This window comes from Hyalella azteca, unplaced genomic scaffold, assembly GCF_000764305.2.
Source record: "Hyalella azteca isolate HAZT.00-mixed unplaced genomic scaffold, Hazt_2.0.2 contig5114, whole genome shotgun sequence".
NCBI classification, from domain to species: Eukaryota; Metazoa; Arthropoda; class Malacostraca; order Amphipoda; family Hyalellidae; genus Hyalella; species Hyalella azteca.
Genome location: NW_025935314.1, coordinates 84675 through 105344, shown reverse-complemented (window position 1 = coordinate 105344; position 20670 = coordinate 84675). Strand labels below are relative to the sequence as shown.

Sequence of the window (20670 nt, the reverse complement as noted above, 5' to 3'; positions counted from 1 at the left end):
ATACCTCAAATCCATTAAAGATACAAGGGTACATTAAAGATACACGGATACATTGAAGATACACAGACACACTCAAGATACACTGACACACTTAAGATACACGGACACACTCAAGATACACAGACACACTTAAGATACAAGGACACACTAAAGATACACGAACACACTAAAGATACACTAAAGATAGGTACAGGCATGGAACACTAGCCAGACCTCAGCAGGAGGTCGGGGCGGGAGGTCGCGGTCGGCGCTGGCAGGGTCGCGCTTATAGATACCTCGTATACATTATAGATACACTAACACACTAAATATACACGAACACATTAAAGATACATGGAACACAAGCCAGACCTCAGCAGGAGGTCGGGGCGGGAGGTCGCGGTCAGCGCTGGCAGGGTCGCGCTTGAGCATCGAGTGGAAGGACGTGGCCAGCGACTTCCTGACGCGGTGCAGGGATGCCTCCACGCCCCTGTACACGTCGGGAGTGTGTGGGGTGTGTGTGGGGAGTGTGGGGTGTACAGTACGTTGTGGTGAGCGTGTGGGGTGAGCACAGCACGTTGTGGTGAGCGTGTGGGGTGAGCACAGCACGTTGTGGTGAGCGTGTGGGGTGAGTACAGCACGTCGTGGGGTGTATGTGGGGTGAGTGGTGAGCGTGTGGTGGGTGTGTGGGGTGAGCGTGTGGGGTGTGTGGTGAGCCCAACATGTCGTGGTGAGGAGTGTGGTGAGTGTCATGGTCATAACACACGTGTGATGTGCGAGTACAATGACCATGTGGTCATTGTCATGGTCACTACACAGCTCGTGACGAGCGTGTAGTGACCATGACAATGACTAATGTCACATTTCTATAATTACTAAGAGTAATGCGCGAAAATAACAACAATATTGAGCTATTACACAATTTACCAATCATTATTTTGTTAATAACATCATCCGTCACTACTATCATCCTGTCGGTTTGCTCTGATCACAATTTATTTGCGTCAAAAAGTCTGCCTACACTCAAAAGAATTAATGAAACTTTGTTCAATTAATGATACACTTCCCGTTATCGTGTGAATCAACCTGATTTTGACCCTGCAAAATGGCGTATTAATGCTACAACCGCTGTCTGTGTTGTGCGGAAGAAAGTGTGGCACTATTTGAACAATAGACCCCGTTAATTTTTACAACACTTCTCTTTAACTTCACTTCTTGATGTTTGTCCGCTACAAATCTTATAATTGATATTTAACACGCTTCTAACTTTCCAATCGGTTTAAAATTTTCCACACTTGCGTAAAGTCAGAGGCAATGCATGGATCAATTGACAAGATAAATAAATTTGAAAATAAAATTAGAAATTCTCTGTAGATGTGCAACATCGGAGACACTGGATTCTTTAGAAGTGTTGTCTTTAAAAAAGTAATTTTTAAACGCATATCATTTTGTGAATATACAAGATGCAGCGCGGTTAATGTAGGCATCAAGATTAGCGAATACAAAGAAATAATTCATGTAATTACTTAGGGCCAGTAGAGGCGGGCCATATGTGGACATGGGTCTGCTGCTGGGACTCCATATGCGCCCTCAGGAGCATCATGAGGACATTATTCTTGTGCTGGACCTCAGGAGCCTCGGCGCCCTCGTATTTAGCCAGCAGCAGGTCACGGTCGCCCTCCGGCAGCTGCTGCACGCGGCGCAGGATGAGAGCGTGGGCGCGTGTAGCAGGTAGGCCTGGTAATTATGTTAATTACTTTAGTCATCAGTTGCATAATAAAAATAGCCTGTTCATCGGTTAAAAGATGGAGATATTTTAGAAGTAATGATATAATTAGTATGCGAGTGTAGCTGGTAGGCCTGTTAATTACGTTAATTTATCAGTTATATAATAAAAATAACCTGTTCCTCAGTTAAAAGATGAAGATATTTTAGAAGTAATGATATAATTAGTGTGCGAGTGTAGCTGGCAGGCCTGTTAATTACGTTAATTCATCAGTTATATAATAAAAATAGCCTGTTCAGCAGTTAAATAATTAAGATGTTTTAGAATTAATGGTATAATTAGTGCGTGTTGCCCGAGAAATTTGTTTTTAAAACCTGTCATGCACATAATAATTAGATTTTGGATTAAATTCATGATTTTAAAAACAGTGTCACCGAAAAACCCTGTGAACGATGAACATCGTTCACGTATATTTATTGCTCGATTAATCCTAACACTTACTCTCATGTGCATTTTTGTCACGAAATTATTCTGTTGCGTCTGGCGAAGCTGCGTCAGTAACATTAGAGTCAGACCTTACAGCCGTTGGAACGACGTAGTACAAGGTCTGGGCCCATACTTTCAAAAAAGTTAAGTGATCGTAAGTTCATCAACCAATCATTGACGGCCTTTCAAGCAAAATCCACCAATCATAGACAAGAAAATATAGCGTAAGTACTTATGTTCACTTAGCGAGTTTAGAAAGTATGGCCTCAGGTCTGAGCGGCTGTGAGTCGGTTAGTCAGTCGTGTCCCGCCAGCCTTACAGTGAGGTTCATACCTGTACTCACTCCGCTCTATCAACTCTCAGCATTCTTTGCCTTAAAGCTGGAGTCGTGGCTGAGCCGTGAAAGATTTAGTAAACTGCTCCTCGATCATGAACCTGATGTCACTCTAGTTTAACTTTTAACCGTGCCTGTTTTAAACGGTGCTTTGCAGAAATAAAATTACGTTTTATCCGTGTAACCGAAGTTTTAATGGAAGACATCCCAGTGCAATAAAGTGCACTTGAAGTTTTTACAAGATAGTTGCCGGCATGGCATTTGGTCGTGGAGTTCTGAGCATTCTGACAAGTTTAAAGGTTGAGGCATACGTCCGGTGACAACCCAATTATTAAGCAATTCATTTATCAGACAATAATAATATTTAGAATAATAATCAATAAATTATTAAAATAATGATAATAATTCATAATATTCAATAATGAATTCGAGAATTGTTCAACTTTCTTCAGTCACTAACATTGATTGAATAAAGCAATTAATTGTGTCCCAGAATTAACTAACATATTAAATAAAATTAAAAAATGATATCACTACGTCACGAAATTAACATATTATAAAATTCTTTAAATTTATTGCAGGACAACAGACGATCCAAAATTCACTGTAAAATATTATTCAGGATGCGTTCATAGGAATTAAATTGCATTTTTAGACTTTTTTATGATCATTTCTTCATTTATTTATATTCCGATTTTGTTTGATGAAATATGACAAAGAGCTTTTGATGAACAGCAAACCGTACACGGAGATAATAGTTACAGCCGAATAATTAATAATAATAACAGATACAACCACACTCAGAGAAATGAGTGAAACTTTCTCCAAATAGCAATGCACATTTTTACGCACGGCTACACGCAAAAAGTACGTCATTATTTGGACAATACGATAACCCATTCATTATTTCAATGAAAATTTCAATACCTTCAATCATTCGAGACATTTTTCCCTGTAATTGATTACAAAAGAACATTATAACAATACAATAATAATAGATAATATCTCCTATTTATGTATATAAAGACCTTCAAGTTCGGTGCAGAGGGCGCTAAGCCAGCGCATGGGGCAGGACTCGCAGAGCGTGGCGGCTTGTTTCTCCTTCTGGTGAGCAGACGCGACCGCTTCGAACGCGCGGTTCAAACCTGGCCAAAAGTGGTATAATAAATGTTGGAATTTCATATAAAATTATCACCGTATGAAGAAAATTATGGTCAACATGAGCGGCTCAAACCTGGGGTGACAAGCAGTGTAATAAATATTGGAAGTTCATGGAAAATGGTCACCGTAAAAAGAAATCTATGGTCAAAGTGAGCGGTTCAAAACTCGGCAAAGAAGCGGTATAATAAATATTGGAAGTTCATGAAGAATTGTCATCGTACGAAAAAAATTATGGTCAAAATGAGTGGTTCAAACCTGGGCAAACAAGCAATACAAGAAATATCATAAGATATTAGTACCGCTTAGTTGGTTCTTAGTTCTAAGTCCCGCAATTGGAAGTTCTAAGTCGCAACTTTTTCTAACTTGCTATGCACTTTTTGCTCCTGAGTGAGTTATCCTGACACAGTTTTGCCCGATAAATGGGAGTAACATTTCTACATCCGCTCTCTGATTGCATTTACCATAAAAAATTTATTATGGTATTTACTTTATTGATTTGTATTCATTTTATTAATACTTTTTTAATAATAATGGTATTATTATAGTTTTGAATATTCAATTAAATTAGTAAGTGACGCACTAAGCACAATTTCCTTGGTAACGTCAGGGTTGTCACAGCGGAAGATTCAATTTTCCTTCATGATTCATTCATTACAATATAATTTCTTAAATTTAGTCACTTCAATTTACAATAGTTATAAATAACTTTCAATTAAATTAGTCGTTCACGCACTAACTACAATTTCCTTGGTAACATCTGGGTTGTCACAGCGGAAGATTCAATTTTCATTCAAGATTCATTCATTACAATATAATTTATTGAATTTAGTAACTTTAATACTTATAAATATTCGATTAAATTAGTCAGTGACGCACTAAGCACAATTTCCTTGGTAACATTGGGGTTGTTACAGCGGAAGATTCAATTTTCCTACCAGATTCATTCATTACAATATAATTTATTTAATTCAGTCACATTAATAATTATAGTTATAAATATTAGATTTAATTAGTAAGTGACGCACTAAGCACAATTTCCTTGGTAACGTCAGGGTTGTCACAGCGGAAGATGTAGCCGACGTAGACGGGCTGGTCGGCCGCAACTTCGCGACATATGAAGCCGAAGTGGTCGTTGTTCAGGATACCCTGGGGGCGAAAGATTATTGTAACACTTGTGACATATATTGATGTGTTTTAATATTATTGTTAATATTATTATATGAAAGTAATGTTTTATTCCTATATTAATTTTGTTGAATTTTATATTATATTATTACATTAATATATTAATAATTAATTTTGATTAATGTTAACATTAATATAAATAATATTAATATTTATTATTAACATAATATATACTAATGTATATAATATTCTGTTTTGATGTGTGGTTAGTTTTTTATAAATGCGCTGTTAAATTTCGTAATAATGTGTTGTTAAGGTTTGAATACATTCTTCGAGTTTCGTTCGCAAAAAAGGGTTTACAATTTGTAGAGGATAGGAACTGAATGCGGTATTTAAACTGGGCTTCTGTTAACGTTTCGGAGTCCAGCTCCAACGTCAGTTCAAAACCTAGACCACAGGTACAAACAATTAGTAGCCTAGGGCCCATACTTTCAAAAAAAGTTAAGAGATCGTCAGTTCATCAGCGTGTTTCATTGTTTCATTGTATAAGCGTGTTTCATTGTTTCATATCAGTGTGCTGTTAAGTATCGTATTAATGAGTTGTTAAATTTTGTAATAATTTTTAGAGAATTTTTCTTTTGATGTATAGCATAGTTTTGTATGAATACAAGGTAATGTTTCTTATTTGTGTGTTATAGTAATGTTTCGTGGAGGAAATCAAATAAAATTTCAGGATCAAAATGCTTTAACAAGAAATTTTTCAACCTATATAAAATAGCCGCTTTAATGTCCATGAAAAGTTAAGATAAATAGATCTGATATTAGCCGAGGTAAAAAACGTTTGTACTGAAAATTCTTTAACAACAATAGTTGAAGTTCCCAAATTTCCTCACAAATAGTTTTTAAAGCAATGTTAGGTGCAACATGATCGCGTAAAATTGATAAGACGTGATGTAGGAGCACATAGTGTAATCAACGCTTTCATTTATATTACATTTTATTGCGCTCTGAAAGAACATTGATGCGCATTCTGGTTGATAGTTGAAGTAAATTTCAACTAAGTAGTATTATGCATAATCCTTAACTAGTTCAGATGACAGCTATAGATGCAAATAATTTTTTTATAAGCAAGGAAAAAGTTGAAAACTCACCAGGCGACTTCCTTCAAGCAAGCAGCAATTGGGAAAATAATCATAAACAAAGGTGAGACGCGACGATTCGAAGGCAATTTCCATATTTTTTTCAGCCTAAACAACAAATACTGCGGAATTCCCAATAAAAAATTTTTTTGACCAACAAGTTTTTTTCATCGAACCAGTAAACTGAAAGTTTCCGTTGATTTATATGATTTTTTCTTACATGGAATCCTCAAATAGCTAAATAATAAATAATAATTGAGAAATTCTATTTCCCTTCGAACAATTTGGTCAAAAAAAGTTCACCAATCAATATCTAAAACTTATAATGGAGATAGAATTTAATCTTTGAAATAATACAGCAAAACTGTAATATAATAATACGAGGTATATCCCTGAGCTGACCTGACAACGCTGAGGTATATCCCTGAGCTGACCTGGCAGCGCTGAGGTATATCCTTGAAGCTCTTCCTCAGCTGGATGGTTTTCAGCTCAGGGTTGATGAGCTGCAATTCCTCCCGCCCAACATGGAACAACAGGGACCTGTTGCCGCCAGACACCTGTTGACATCATCACTTTTATAAAACACAAACTCCAAGTCGCTGTTGATGACAAATAATAAATAAGGGTTGATAATTTATATTTATTATTATCCCTAAAATAACTTCCAAGCAAAGTAATAATAATGCAAAAAAATAACAGTGCGCACCAAAATTTAAAATACATAGAACGCGTATGGAACATCAGTTGAAAAATTAGATTTATTAGGTTTTATAAAATTTTATATGATTTAAATTCAAAAATATATTTCAGTTCCTTATTTTTTTCTCCTTCCATTCTGCCTGTTACACAATGCGGCATGGCTTATGATGTACAAATAAATTTAAACACATAATTATGATTAAATTAAAATCAATAAAGCATATCAATTGTTATTGTGAATAGCTCCTATTATACAACTAATATATGCCAGACTTAGAACAACACATACAAAATCACAATAGGAAATATTCAACACACTAAATCCTGCTAATTTTGCCACGTAAAGCTGTTTAAAAATGTATGAAACGTGAATTAGTATAAAGTCCTTTTCACATACTCCAGTGTCACGTCTATGTTACAAATTGCGCATCCTCCATCCAAATTGCGCATACTTGATATCCCATCATTTGGAATGTACGTAAACCAAGTTTTTCCCCAAACTTCTATACTTTACCTTATCGGGTTGGACAAAAATATTCATTACACATACAATGAGAGTGATAAAAAGAACTCATTAGAATAGAAGACACATTCCTTGCAATACATGAACCTAAAAATAATGTGCATAGTGCGGAAATTTATGAAGATCTAAACCAAGCTAATGCTCCCCACATCACACCCCAATCCCTCCTTCTCACGCCACCTTATTCCCCCCCCCCCACACCACATTACCCTTCATACCACATTACCCTTCACACCACATCACCCCACACCACATCACCCCACACCACATCACCCCACACCACATCACCCCACACCACATCACCCCACACCACATTACCCCACACCACATCACACCCCACCATACCACACCACACCACATCACCCAAACCCCCCTCCTCACACCCCATTACCCCCACACCACACCACATCGCCCCACACCACATCACCCCACACCACATCACCCCACACCACATCACCCCACACCACATCACCCCACACCACTTCACCCCACACCATACCACACCACACCACATCACCCAAACCCACACACCCCATTACCCCCACACCACACCACATCACCCCACACCACATCACCCCACACCACATCACCCCACACCACTTCACCCCACACCACATCACCCCACACCACATCACACCCCACCATACCACACCACACCACATCACCCAAACCCCCCTCCTCACACCCCATTACCCCCACACCACACCACATCACCACACCCCACATCCCACCCTGGGGTCTGCATCACTCATAGGTCTCGAGGGTCTGGGTCGGGTCGAGGCACTCCCCATAGACCCTGTCCGCTCCCTTATCTCCGTGAACTGCGATCGCCTGCACGCAAAAAATCCCCCAGAAAATAATTTTTCGCCGTCAATTGTAGTTGAGAAATTCATATTATTAAATATTGTAGTTGACATTCATGTGAATAACTCTTAATTGTGTAGGGAAACTGTAGAGATTCAGTAAGAGGAAATATATTTCAAACTTGATAATGATAAATTAAAAATCAAAGAATCTCATGCAGATGTACAAGATCATACAAAGTAGGTTAGTCAATTAGATCAATGGACTATTAAATAAAATAATCACATCTTGATTAAACATCAACCATAACTATCATCAATCTCACGCTGGCATCAACATAACGATGACATTACCTTAATCACCATTAACCCCACGATGACATGGACCACAAACGATCAATACATGGACCACAAACAATCAATACATGGACCACAAACATGACCACAAACGATCAATACATGGACCACAAACGATCAATACATAGACCACAAACAATCAATACGTTGACCACAAACGATCAATACATGGACCACTAAGGATCAATACAAGGACAAAAAACAATCAATATATTTCTATCATCAAAAAGTCGTAGCACCCACTTGAGTTTAGCAGAACTATTGCCACTGATGGTCCTAAGTCGTGGGCGGTAGGGAGGCTCGCCTTCGTCAGTATCGTCATCGGCAATCGCCGCGGCAGAAGATCGGCCGTACGCTGTGAATAAATTCTTCGCCGAGACCTCCTCGCTGTCTGGGCCTGCGAGCTGCTCGGAATAGCGACGCTTGATCAGCTGCTTGAACGACGGGCGATCTAAGTCGTCGTCCGTTCCTGTGTAAGAAGAAAAAATGTTAAATGGGTTCAGTTTTAAGAAAGTTTAAGCGGTTTTAAGATGACAGAAGTTTAAAGGGATCAAAGACTAAAAAAGTTTTAATGGTCATGTTTCAAACGGTCTTATGATACAAAAAAGAATTATTTAGATTGAGCTGATGTTTCAAACCGATGCAGCAATGTACAGACGTACCAGGCTGTGGCCGTACAGACGTACCTGGCGGGGGAGAGCTCGGTAAGTCCGCGCTACTGACGCTGCTCTGCAAAGGGCGCAGCGATGCGACAGCGGAGGAAGCTGTAGGAACTTCGGCTGCAGGAGTGGCAGCTGCAGGAGTGGCAGGAGTGGCAGCTGCAGGAGTGGCAGCTGCAGGAGTGGCAGCTGCAGGAGTGGGGAAGACGAAGAAGGGTTGTTTCGAGGGGAGAGCGAGAGGTGATATAGGCTTTTGGGGAGCTGAGAAGGGGAAAGTAAGGATCATCTCATTAGATATTTACTTCAAGTTTTAATTTTGCAGGAAAATTTCATAAAGATTTGATTACGAGACACAAGTAACAAGTAAACTAATTTCCTAAACATGAATATCATTTCAATCTGGTAAAACAAAAATTTTTAAGATTTTGATTTCAAAAAATTTAATTTTAATTTCAAACATTTTTTTAAATCATTCAATAATAAATTAACAATAGAAATTTAACATATGGCAAAAACAAGGCACTCATGCTGAGAAATAATAAATTTTATATTAAAGAAATTTGTTGATAATAATTAACTTCGTGAAACCAGCGAATTAATAAGTTGGTTTGTTTCATGATTAACACAGAAAACAAGAAGAGAAAAATTAAATAAATTTCCAATCAGTTGCTGTGAAACTTTCCGTCTCAACTACTAATTATTTATTCTATGTTATATAGAGAAATAATTCATTAAATACATCTACATTCGTTTTTTTACACTTTAGACACTGAGATTATTAATAGGCACACTAACTAAACAACAAGCTTAATTTGATGATTAAGAGAGACAAGCTAAAAGAAATAGTTGGGAGATATAATGATCAATTTATCTCTGATTTATCAAATAAATAAGGTTGAGATATAATATTTTAGGAACAAGAATATCAAGGGTCACAAAATTGCGGCTCAAAAGCCTCAAACGGTCACACATAAATGCTGGGGAAATATAGAACCTGTAAGAACAGTCGTGAGATCAACGAAGTCGAGATACTGCAAACAACTGAGAATAGGAGTTGCTTTATAACTAAAGATCGGGCAATGCATTATTCATGCAACCCTGCTTAATGCGGAAAATTTATTAACATTCACGTCATGTCACATTTAACGGTGTGCAGAATACAGCAATCAAAACTGGTAATAAAGAGGGTAATACATAAATAATAAGGTAATTAGCTAAAGAGAGACGATAGTATTTTCAATTTATCAGTGAGACCAGTCATATTATGATTCGGGTAAAAGATTGAGAAATTAAGGAGTTGGTACAAAATAAAATTAAGGTAAGAAAAGAATGCAGGGAGCAAACGAAACTACAACGCCAGCTGTAGATTTAACAGCCGTAGATTTGTTAACATTCACGAACGCAATCCATTTGAAGATACAGCAGTACAAAGGCAAACCTTCAGTGATCTTCAGTTCATGATCTCCATCTCGCCCACCAATTGCACTTTGATTTGCATGGATTCCATCACCTTCTTGTTCACTAACTTTTTCACCGATATTAGTTTTCAGCACTGATTGTATTTGTTCAGAAGAAACCGTAGTTTTTTCTTCTTCAGATGGCAAGTACCAGTTGACTTTTTCTGGCACGCGTATTGAGAAAGAGCGTACAAGTTGTCCACTCTCCTCCTCTTCAACAACAACGCTTTCTCCATCAGCAATAATCTCTTGTATTGGAGTGAACTCCTTGGTGCTGCCCAAGCTGCTGGAGCTCGAAGGTAGCCTCGATCCAAGAGGAGAGCTCGTATTTGAACTAAATACAGGACCGGATGGGAGACTAATGCTTTTATTTCCTTTTGTTGTATCGTCATTAGGTTCATTTACTTGGTCAAGGTATTGATCGATGTCTGTGTCGAGGGTAAACCTAACACGATGCTGAGATGGAGGAGCATCACCACAACTCTGCTGCTGGATCAAATGTTTCTTGCGTGACTCACCCTTCTGATCCTGCCATATATAAAGTAAGTGCTAGAATAACAAATATTAATTATCCATGAAATTATATAATAATGTTAGCAGAACTTGCAGTAAAATAATGTGCTCTAATGAGAAAATATCCATTAATATCAAAGAGAATAATGCATTAAAACATTTAAGAATAAAATATAATACAAGAAAACAATGACAATAAATTGATTTCATTCCGGAATGAAGATCAAGAGTGACACCCAAGCCCAAAAGAGTAACTAAACACAATGAGTAACGCACCCTGAAGTTGGACCGGACTGCGGGCTGGTCTGTAGAGAAGTTGATGTTTGGTACCGAGTATCCGCTGCCAACCTTCTGATAGTCGTCCAGACCGCTGGCCACGCTCTGTTGACCATAATGAACAGGGGCCATACTTTCAAAAGTGGCTAAGTGAACGTAAGTACTTACGCTCTATTTTCTTATCTATGATTGGTGGATTTTGCTTGAAAGGCCGTCAATGATTGGCTGATGAACTTATGATCTCTTAACTTTTTTTGAAAGTATAGGCCCTGGTAAGCAATCAAGCTACCATATATACTCCTAAATAAAGGACATAAACCTATATGAAAAAAAGTTATCATAGATACTATTAAAAAAAGTATCTACACCCAGATTTACCGAAATTAAAATAGATATCATATAAAGGACCCTAACCTATTTGAAAATAAGTTACGATAGATAACATGATACTATTAAATAAAGTATCAACACCCAGATTCAATCAAGTTAAAATAGATATCATTAAATAAACCACCTTAACCTACATGCAAACAAGTTACCATAGATACTAGGTATTTAAGAAGTATCTACACCCATATTAAATCAAGTTAAAATAGATACGTACCATTAATAGAGGACCTTAACCTATATGCAAACAAGTTATACGTATATAAGTTATAAATATAATTTAAAAGAGTATCTACACCCAGATTTAATCAAGTTAAAATAGATATCATGATATAAATTATCTAAATCAATTAACAACAAAGTTACAATGTACCTATACATGATGATCCAAAAACGAAAACAAAGTCATAACCTTTTCTAAACTAATCAGGAAAAGGTATATTAATAATGATTTCAAATGTTTCAATCTAATCATTAATTATTATAGTAATTAAAATTGTCTTCAACTGATATTGTGATATAAATTTAAAAATTCGTTACCATTGTGGAAAAAAAATGTTTCCATAATTTCATTAACCAGATGCAACTATTCTGCAAATATTTTAATGCATATGTGTAGGTATGAATATATATTTTCACAATTACCAACCTTCAAGCTAAAACTCCTGCTATAAATAATTATTTAACCTATAAAAATACCTTGATAATTTATTAACTGAATACTTCTAGGAAAGAAAAATTGGAACTTACATCAGAATTTAAACTGTTCCTGGAGTCAGAATTTTTTTTATGTTTGAATGCCTCACACGCCTCGTCTATGAAAGAAGCTGGCACTTTGCAGTGAGAGACTTTGACTCGCCCAACAAACAGCACCTGTAGCACAGTAAATAGTTAACAATTCCATCATTGATAACAGCCTGGAGTACATTGCATACTTGTACATAACAGTGACATTACATAACAGTGATATCCGAGTGCTGTTTATTTTGTACAGTTTAAAAATGAAAAAATTCCCTGGACTTAAAAATCTTGTTGCCAAAACTTATTGGCATGCAAGGTATGATATACCGGTAAGTATGAAAAAATCAATGACTATTGAGACTTTTGAGAGGATTGGGGGTACTACAAATTTGATTTTAAATTTGGGCATAAAAACCTAACACAAAATTTCTAGAGACAACTACTATACCTCAAGTCATATTCAAGTTAAATATATATTTGGCCAATAAAAAGGAAAACTGCAGGACTGGAAAAAAATAGCTCCTTAGTAACAATCAAAATTTCCTAATACCGTACTCCATAAAAGAAACAAAAGACAGATTGCTACATTGAAACAAAAAATTGAACACATAGCAAAAGTAACCTCATAAAACTGAGTTTCTCCATGCAAAAAAGTTTCTGGGAGAGCCTGCACTGAGAGCTGCGATCTTGTGCGGAAGACTTGGTGGGAGTCCTTGGGCTGCTGACGAAGACATTTGAAGAAACTACGAACCTGAGAAATGGATACATCAATGCATTAAGCAAATTATGTACAATAAAACTGTGAAATGACATTAAAAGTCATTTTTCTGTAAAATAATAATTACTGAAAAAAAAATTTTATTGTCCACACACTTCTTTTTAGCGCATTTTCTCATTTATGGAAAAATGCACAAGGTATTGTGCTCGCCATATCTGTCTGTCTGTCCGTCCGTTCGTCTGTCCGTGACTTCACGTTTTTGTTGATGAGAAAATGCACACTCTGTCACTCACTGCAGTGAGTACTGACTACTGAGTTATATTTTTAACACGTTTTTCTTAGCTTAGCTTCGCGTTTGTTTGTTTGTTTGTTTATTTGTTTGTTTGTTTGTTTGTTTGTTGTTAACATTGACAACGAAAATTAGCCCACTTCTGATTGTTCTAGAGATCTGAAATTCGGCATGCAGTCTATTTTCGCCTAACAATTTCAGATACAATCATAAAAACTAATAATTAGAGACCTAAATTAGTTTAATTGAGTAAAGTATATATATATTTTATATATATAGTATATATATAGTATGACGTGCGGGCGCTGACGTTATAATAGACGAACAGGCGCTGACGCTGCGTATCATCGATAAAAAACGTGTGTCGGGCTGTACGTTCACCATCAAATTTCAAAATTCGTGTGTTGTGTGCTTTTCGCTTTAATCATAAATCTTCCCGACACACGTTTTTTGGGGCAAGCCATAATTTATTTTCTACTTTTTAGTCCACAAGAAAAACGTGGTTTTTAAAAAGTTTTTTTATGTATTTTATTAATATGCTGTTTGAGCTACATGAATACAGTACATTGGGAATAGGAACAGTTTTGTCAAGTTATTAAAAGTATTGTGCTTGATAAAAATAACTCAAACAGAAAGTTTAACTGAAACAATGCAAAATTCAGGGAATCATGCAACAATGTTTGATAAAGATGAAAAAGTCTCATTAAATCTGTAAAAATGTTCATAATGGAAAATGTATATAAATTCAAACTAATATTAATGGAGGTCTTTTCAGAGGTAGATTGAATAATGGCTCTTATCAAGGCATCAAAATTCAATACCTATATATATATATTCATATATACTTGACTTGACACAGTCTAATGGTTCTCTCTGACCCAAAGGAGTTACTGTACATGTAAATGCAGTTGCAAAAGTTTCAATTGCAATCCAATAAAAAATGTTTCCTATACAATGGTAGCTAATTTAAGCTAAATATAAGCTCATTCATTAAAATTTCAACTAAATTTTCAGAAATGTCGTTTATTTTTTTTCTAAGAACCTACATTACATTTTATTCTGAATCCTACCAAGGCCTTTTAAAAAAATATACAAAAAGAGGATAACTTTGCAACCAGCACTCACATATTCTTCAGATTCAGCCTTGAAAAGATGACATTGATGGTCAGTTCCTGCTGATGCATTGGTGAACACAGGCGTCACCTGAAGGGCTTCATTTCCATGCTCTTGTTTCCTGTTCTCTTTGTCCTGGAAGAACCAACAAACTGAGATATTTGAACACAAATAAAGTACCGTATACTATAGTTCAAGTCCAATTTGAATGTTTTTTATTCTAAGTTCCATGCAGGGGTTATAATTATCCTAAAAGACATCATTGCTAGAAAGATCTGTTTCAGGGAAAATTAGATAAATATTTTATATCCTGTAGATGTTGACATCATCATCTCAGTCAAATAAGACTTCATGTTATGCAAATATAATTTCTCAACACATATATGCAGTACACTATAGACACCCTTTCATGTTTTGCACTGATTTAAGGTTAATACTATTAAACCCAATATACATACTGGCATGGGCTTCAAGGTATACAAGAAATGAGTGTGATCAGCTTGCTCCATAACACATTGGTGGATCTGCTTCACAGAATGTGCAAAGAGCGGCATTTCCGACTCTGGAGATACACTCAGAACAGTCACCATTCCTTGGCTGATTTCAACTTTCACCTGAAACAAAATTAAAAATATTAGTTATTCATTTAAATTTACTTTGAAATTTTAAAGAAAATTTCAAGAAAATATTAAAGGCTAGAATGAATGCCTAGACGCAAATGAGAAACTAATAAATTTTGAAGTTGTTTGCAAATTTATGATGTAGTCAATAAATATATTATCCCCTTGGCAGCCTAAGCAGGCATGGAATGTATACATTATATATCTACTTTTTGGGCAGTGCTTAAAGCTTTCCCACCATTTTTGGAGCTATTAGATTCCTGCCAGATTAATTATATACCTTCTATATATTGTCAAGGCCATACAAGTTGACACTGACAGTTACCACTCAGCATACTCCCTACTTGTCATTATCAATAAAAGCCATATATATTATGTTTATTAGATGTACAATTTGTAGGGTTTGGTTGCGACATACCGTAATAACAAAAAATAGTTGATTCAATTGGGCCAGAAAGTTATGGCTCAGTTTTGCTAACAAAATAGATTTTATATTTTAAAGGCCAGCAACATAATTTCTGCGACAAAGTTAGTAGCATTAATGGCAATTGTTGAAAAAAGTACATGATTACATTACAAAATTCTAATTTTATCTAAAATTTATCAATCAGGAGCCACAAAATTTTAAAAATTACTTGGAAATTTTTAATTTTGTAGGGTAAATGCGGTATATTCCGACATCGTAGGTAATTCCGTCACTTCTCTAGTTTTTCCTTTATATTAAGCTTTGTTTTAGTTCCATGCGTTCATTGATGGTTGAAATGGTGACGTCATACATTTGCGTGTCGAAATACTGCAAAAACACTAGGTCTTGGCCATCTAGCAGGAAAATATTGAGATCCAAAGAGAGACAATGCATGCCACGTGGTGAGATCATCGAAAAATGTGTCAAATTTGACAGTTGACATGGCTCTACCAAATAGTGAATAACTGTTTTTATAGGAAGAATATTATGGTTTGAGACTTTTAAATACGTCTGTGAATATATTAGGAATCCTTTAAATATACTTGTATTCGCTGATTTCAAGTCGCAAATAAATTAATAGATGATTAAGTTGAGATGTTGGATTTCGACACATGAAAACTAATTCCGACACAACTTGAATTGGACACACACAGATCGTTCAAAGCTTTGTACAAAAATTGAAATTTGCTTAATTAAAAGCCTAATAGCTGTTAATTAAAACGTAATTAAGTAGCGTTCAATATTCGTTAGTGTTCTAATTCAAAGCCGTGTTGTATCCCAATACAGCTCACACAGCAAACGGAATTCGAACACGTGGATGTCGGCAATACGTATCAGTTAAATTTGAAGCGCTGACGCAATACGACTCACCACGTGTCGGATGTTGCCACACAAAATGACGGAATATAGGGATTTGGTAGGTTTCCATTCTAAAGGCTTTTTAATAAATATGGCAACATTTTGTGACGTTTTATCGTTGCTGACGCGTAGTGAAGTGTTTTGAGAGTCATGTGAAGGCAACAGAACTTACGTAACGCATACGGTTTTTTTATAGTTTTTCATTTCTCGATGCGTCCTTAAAGTGTCGGAATATACCGCGTTTACCCTATAACTCCTGTGGGCTTTAGCCATGGAATAAATCAGGCATAGTTACAGCAAGCAGTGTGGAATTCTAGAGGGATAATAAATTAACCAGTACACATAGCATATTGGAAAGCAGGACCTGAAAGCTTGGAAAGGCCAGGAACTTTACACTTTCAGTCCATTATTTACATATCCTATCACTTTCCAGAATTCCATCTGTGATTGGTTTGTGATATTAGCCACTTTCAGCTTTCCAGCTGTGATTGGATAGTGGAATTGTAATGTTATCTGCTTTCTAGCTGTGATTGGTTGATGGAAATGCTTTCAAGCTGTGATTGGTTGATGTGGATGCTTTCAAGCTGTGATTGGTTGATGTGGATGCTTTCAAGCTGTGATTGGTTGATGGGGATGCTGTGATTGGTTGTGCCCATAAGCCCCGCCCCCAAGTATGGTATATGTACTACAGTACTGGTTAACTAAATACTCAACTGAAACTTGATTAGCCTTATTACAAACAAAAGGCCTAGAAATTTTTTTAAAAATCCATTAAATAACAGACAAATAAAAAATATCTATCAAACAAGAGACATCCAAATATTTCTATTACAAATCTAATGTACTATACAATTGAAACATTTTGTCCACTTTTGATACTCCTTTTCATTTATAATCAGTCTCCTGACAGGCTGGCAGAGCACTGTATCCAAGGAAAGCTTTTCACCTTGGGTGGAACCGTGGAAAGCTTTTTTATAAGTGAACTTCCATTCTTAGAATTCCAGCCTGAACTGCCTGACAGCAAGGAATATACCTATTAAAGTTTTGAGCTGCAAGCCAACTAGAGCTTTCCCGCCACATTAGGAACCACGAGATCCCCACTAGATGAATTACAAAATTAGCTCCTATCTAATTGTTAATAGGTATAAGTGCACAATAGGGCAAAGAGATTCTATATAATAAATTCAGGGAAAATTTGTTACTTTGGAGCTGCAAGATTTTCTTAATATAAAGGAAATTTTTGATCCTAGAATACATAAAAATGTTCTTTAAAATATGTGCTTAAAATTCAATAACTTCAACAGATTATATTTTATATATATAGGTAACTTACCTTTTCATATTTCTTTTGATTTTTAATCTCTGCTATTATCCATGGCAGCATTGCTTTTGTATAGTGTCGATCAACTTCAGAGCTGCCCCGATAAGTCAACATAAAAATCTCAGTGATATGTGAAGCACCAGCATTGTCTAAAAGTTCTTCAAGGCCAGCTAATATGGCAGCTCCAGTCCCGCTGTTCTCTCGAGAAGGCTGGTTCGAGTTGAGAGGAGATATAACCACTTCCGACGACTTTGTGTCGGCACCTTTCTTTTCCAACACGGTGTTGCTGGTAGTAGCCATCATTTACGTAAGATCTCAATCATTAGAAAACAAAATCAGAAAACGAATTTCTATTCAATTCGTTATACGTCGGTATAATTGTGTATAAATAAATCAAAGACTATATTACCAACATGATTGATCATTATAATGGCCTGCACTGCTTCCCGAAAATATAATTTGTACAATACTAAATAAAACCAAGTTTCAACCTAAATAATAAAAGTTTATCGTTCTTCACCGAAAATTCTTGGATCTACCGAGACTTAGCGAATGCCTGTTGCTAACTGAGAGCTCTATCCGTTTAACCGGAAATTTCCAAACTTTCTGCCTCGTCTAAAGAAAACAGAAATCGCACATTGGATTTCATCTATCAAACTTCTTGTTTATACTTTTTATGGATTCAAATTCGGTAACATATTTTTTGTTATTTACATTTACCAATATTTTTTTACATTTATTTAATTTTCTGTAAAACGCTATATATTCTGTTGTCATGGTTACAGACTGTTGTGATGCATCCAGTTGTATTTTTCAGTGTACGTATTCGAGTCTGAAACAATACTTCTTTGCACACGTTTTAAGCATTTTGCTCATAATATATAATCCTAATGTTCATGGAAAATTTATTTATAGGATTTCTTGTGGTAATGGTTAAGGCTTGAAAATGTTTCTTCGATAAGTTTATTTGAAGAGAAGATTCAAAGTTATGTGATGGATAATAGCAACAAATTTAGTACATCATGTGACTCTACTCTGACAGCTCAAGTAAACAGAAGAACAAAAATCCCGTCTACAACCAATTTATTTTCGACAAACTATCGAGAAAAAACATCATCCGAATCTGACGGCGAAAACTTTATAGAATCTAACTCACATTCAGATCCCAAAGCACCGACGAAGTGTCCGGATACCAATAATTCTAGCCAGTCAACTGAAGAGCCGGTTTTACCACAAGAAAAATCTAAATCCAAACACAAGTCGCCTAGAGGTTGCAACACATTGTCATGTATCACTGAGATCGAGGACGTGTGTGCTGAGTATAGTAGTAAGACTCCAAAACCTGAAAAAAATAGCAGGAGACAGACAGTTTTAGAGGAGATATTCGATCCAACGTATGGAGTGACTGAGGAAGGTAAGTTTAGAAAATGTAACAAAATTTCGTAGTCATTCACACGCAGTAAAGTAACAAGTTAAATTAATTAAATTGTTTGTTCGCGTTTCTAATAATGAACAACATAGAATTGAGATCGAGAAATCCATGAATTATATCCAACGGGAAAGTGCCCTATAAACGAATACGCAAATATATATTAAGAATGAAATAAATTGCATAGCAGTTTGCAGGTGTTTACATTTAGTGTAATTTCAGAAAAATTTTCAATGACATTGTTCACATGAATCACCACTCGCGATGCACGCTAGCAGAAGGCCAAGAAAAAATAGCGGCTGTCAGTATTACTGTATTTGTATAAATAACAAATTTAATAAATGCTTTAAATTACTTGAATTCGCAGGGATACAGTACATGAAAAGCGGCTGCATTATCATGTCGAAATGATTAAGAATAAAGTTAATTTAGTAATTTCTTAAGAGCGCAAAAAGTTGTTGCAAATTCGTATTGCTATGGATTTTCTTACTGTGGTTCCATTTGTTGACTTGAGAAATTTTACTTAAGTACAGGCTAGAATACACTGACGCAAAATCAATAACGACAACCAGTATTTATTTTCAATTGCAATATGATTACTGGTATAGATACCTCTTCTTCTACTCATTACCAACTTACGTCAGTTTTGGTGAATATTGTAAACAACATTACAAAGATGTTACTCAACCTTTTACGGTTACCTGTCCCTTTATTGTATTGTAAATAACATTACAATGATCTTACTCAACCTTTACGGCTATATGTCAATTTTATTGTTTTGTAAACAACATTACAATGATGTTGCTCAACATGCTAAGGTTACCTGACACTTTATTATATTGTTTACAGCTTTTCGAATATATTTTTGACCGTGGTATTTGTGGTCTTAGAGGTGCTGGAGTTCGCCAAGCTACATGGGATCTGTCCTGTAGAAGAACCTGAGCTCGTCGCAGCCGCTCGAACTGTTCTTCTCACGCCGCTGCCTCCACCTTGGCAAGCTGTGTAAGTATAAGTTACCTCAAACATTTACATTATTTCAAATAATCTTATCCTAAAATTGTCGATTCATTAATTCAAGTTTATAAGAAGTTCGTAATGTGCCATGTCTATACGGATGAAATTTCGCCTTGCGATCACTTTTGCATGAAAGGATGAACGAAAAATTGAAGTGAACATTTTCGGCATTAACCATTGGCATCGGAAAATGTGTGTCATATAAGAATGTAAAGAATTTAATTCTTGCCATTATAACTAAATATAAAGTTATATTAATGTCTGATCAGATTTGACGAAGGCGCGCAGGCAGTGTACTACCACAACCCTACCACGGACCACAGCTCGTGGTTGCACCCCCTGGACGCAGACCTCAGGGAGGCCGTCAGGCGTGGCCGTGACAGAGGCGAGTTATAGGCGAGTTATACGCGGGTTATGGTCGAACGGCCCGGGTAGCAACTACAGTTACTACACTGTGACTATTCAGGGGCGAATGGC

The 20670-nt window shown here is 36.2% G+C and overlaps 2 protein-coding genes across 2 annotated transcripts in view; one reads left to right on the top strand and one right to left on the bottom strand.

The window, feature by feature from the left end:
- Positions 1–18303, bottom strand: part of LOC108675467 — a 39263-nt gene extending 20960 nt beyond the window's left edge. The window contains exons 1-15 of the mRNA XM_047880285.1: positions 17763–18303; positions 14944–15099; positions 14498–14620; positions 12988–13116; positions 12375–12497; positions 11238–11342; positions 10430–10976; positions 9019–9252; positions 8576–8801; positions 7904–8003; positions 6385–6507; positions 4712–4832; positions 3554–3670; positions 1506–1716; positions 352–469 (exon numbers count right to left, since the gene is read on the bottom strand). Coding sequence (XP_047736241.1) covers positions 352–469; positions 1506–1716; positions 3554–3670; positions 4712–4832; positions 6385–6507; positions 7904–8003; positions 8576–8801; positions 9019–9252; positions 10430–10976; positions 11238–11342; positions 12375–12497; positions 12988–13116; positions 14498–14620; positions 14944–15099; positions 17763–18053 — 2724 coding nt within the window. The 5' untranslated portion in view covers positions 18054–18303. The remainder of the gene's footprint in view (positions 1–351; positions 470–1505; positions 1717–3553; positions 3671–4711; positions 4833–6384; positions 6508–7903; positions 8004–8575; positions 8802–9018; positions 9253–10429; positions 10977–11237; positions 11343–12374; positions 12498–12987; positions 13117–14497; positions 14621–14943; positions 15100–17762) is intronic.
- Positions 18304–18594: 291 nt separating this feature from the next.
- Positions 18595–20589, top strand: LOC125177819. The gene is made up of 3 exons (XM_047880286.1): positions 18595–19164; positions 20070–20181; positions 20463–20589. Exons 1-3 carry the CDS (start codon positions 18744–18746, stop codon positions 20587–20589), a joined length of 660 nt encoding a protein of 219 aa, XP_047736242.1. The 5' UTR covers positions 18595–18743.
- Positions 20590–20670: the final 81 nt, after the last annotated feature.

Excerpts from the sequence above, each read along its gene's own strand:
- LOC125177819 (XM_047880286.1), top strand. The coding sequence starts at position 18,744 with ATGGATAATAGCAACAAATTTAGTACATCATGTGACTCTACTCTGACA. Across the intron at positions 19,165-20,069 it reads GTATGGAGTGACTGAGGAAG|AGGTGCTGGAGTTCGCCAAG; the intron begins GTAAGTTTAGAA and ends TTGTGGTCTTAG. Across the intron at positions 20,182-20,462 it reads CCTCCACCTTGGCAAGCTGT|ATTTGACGAAGGCGCGCAGG; the intron begins GTAAGTATAAGT and ends ATGTCTGATCAG.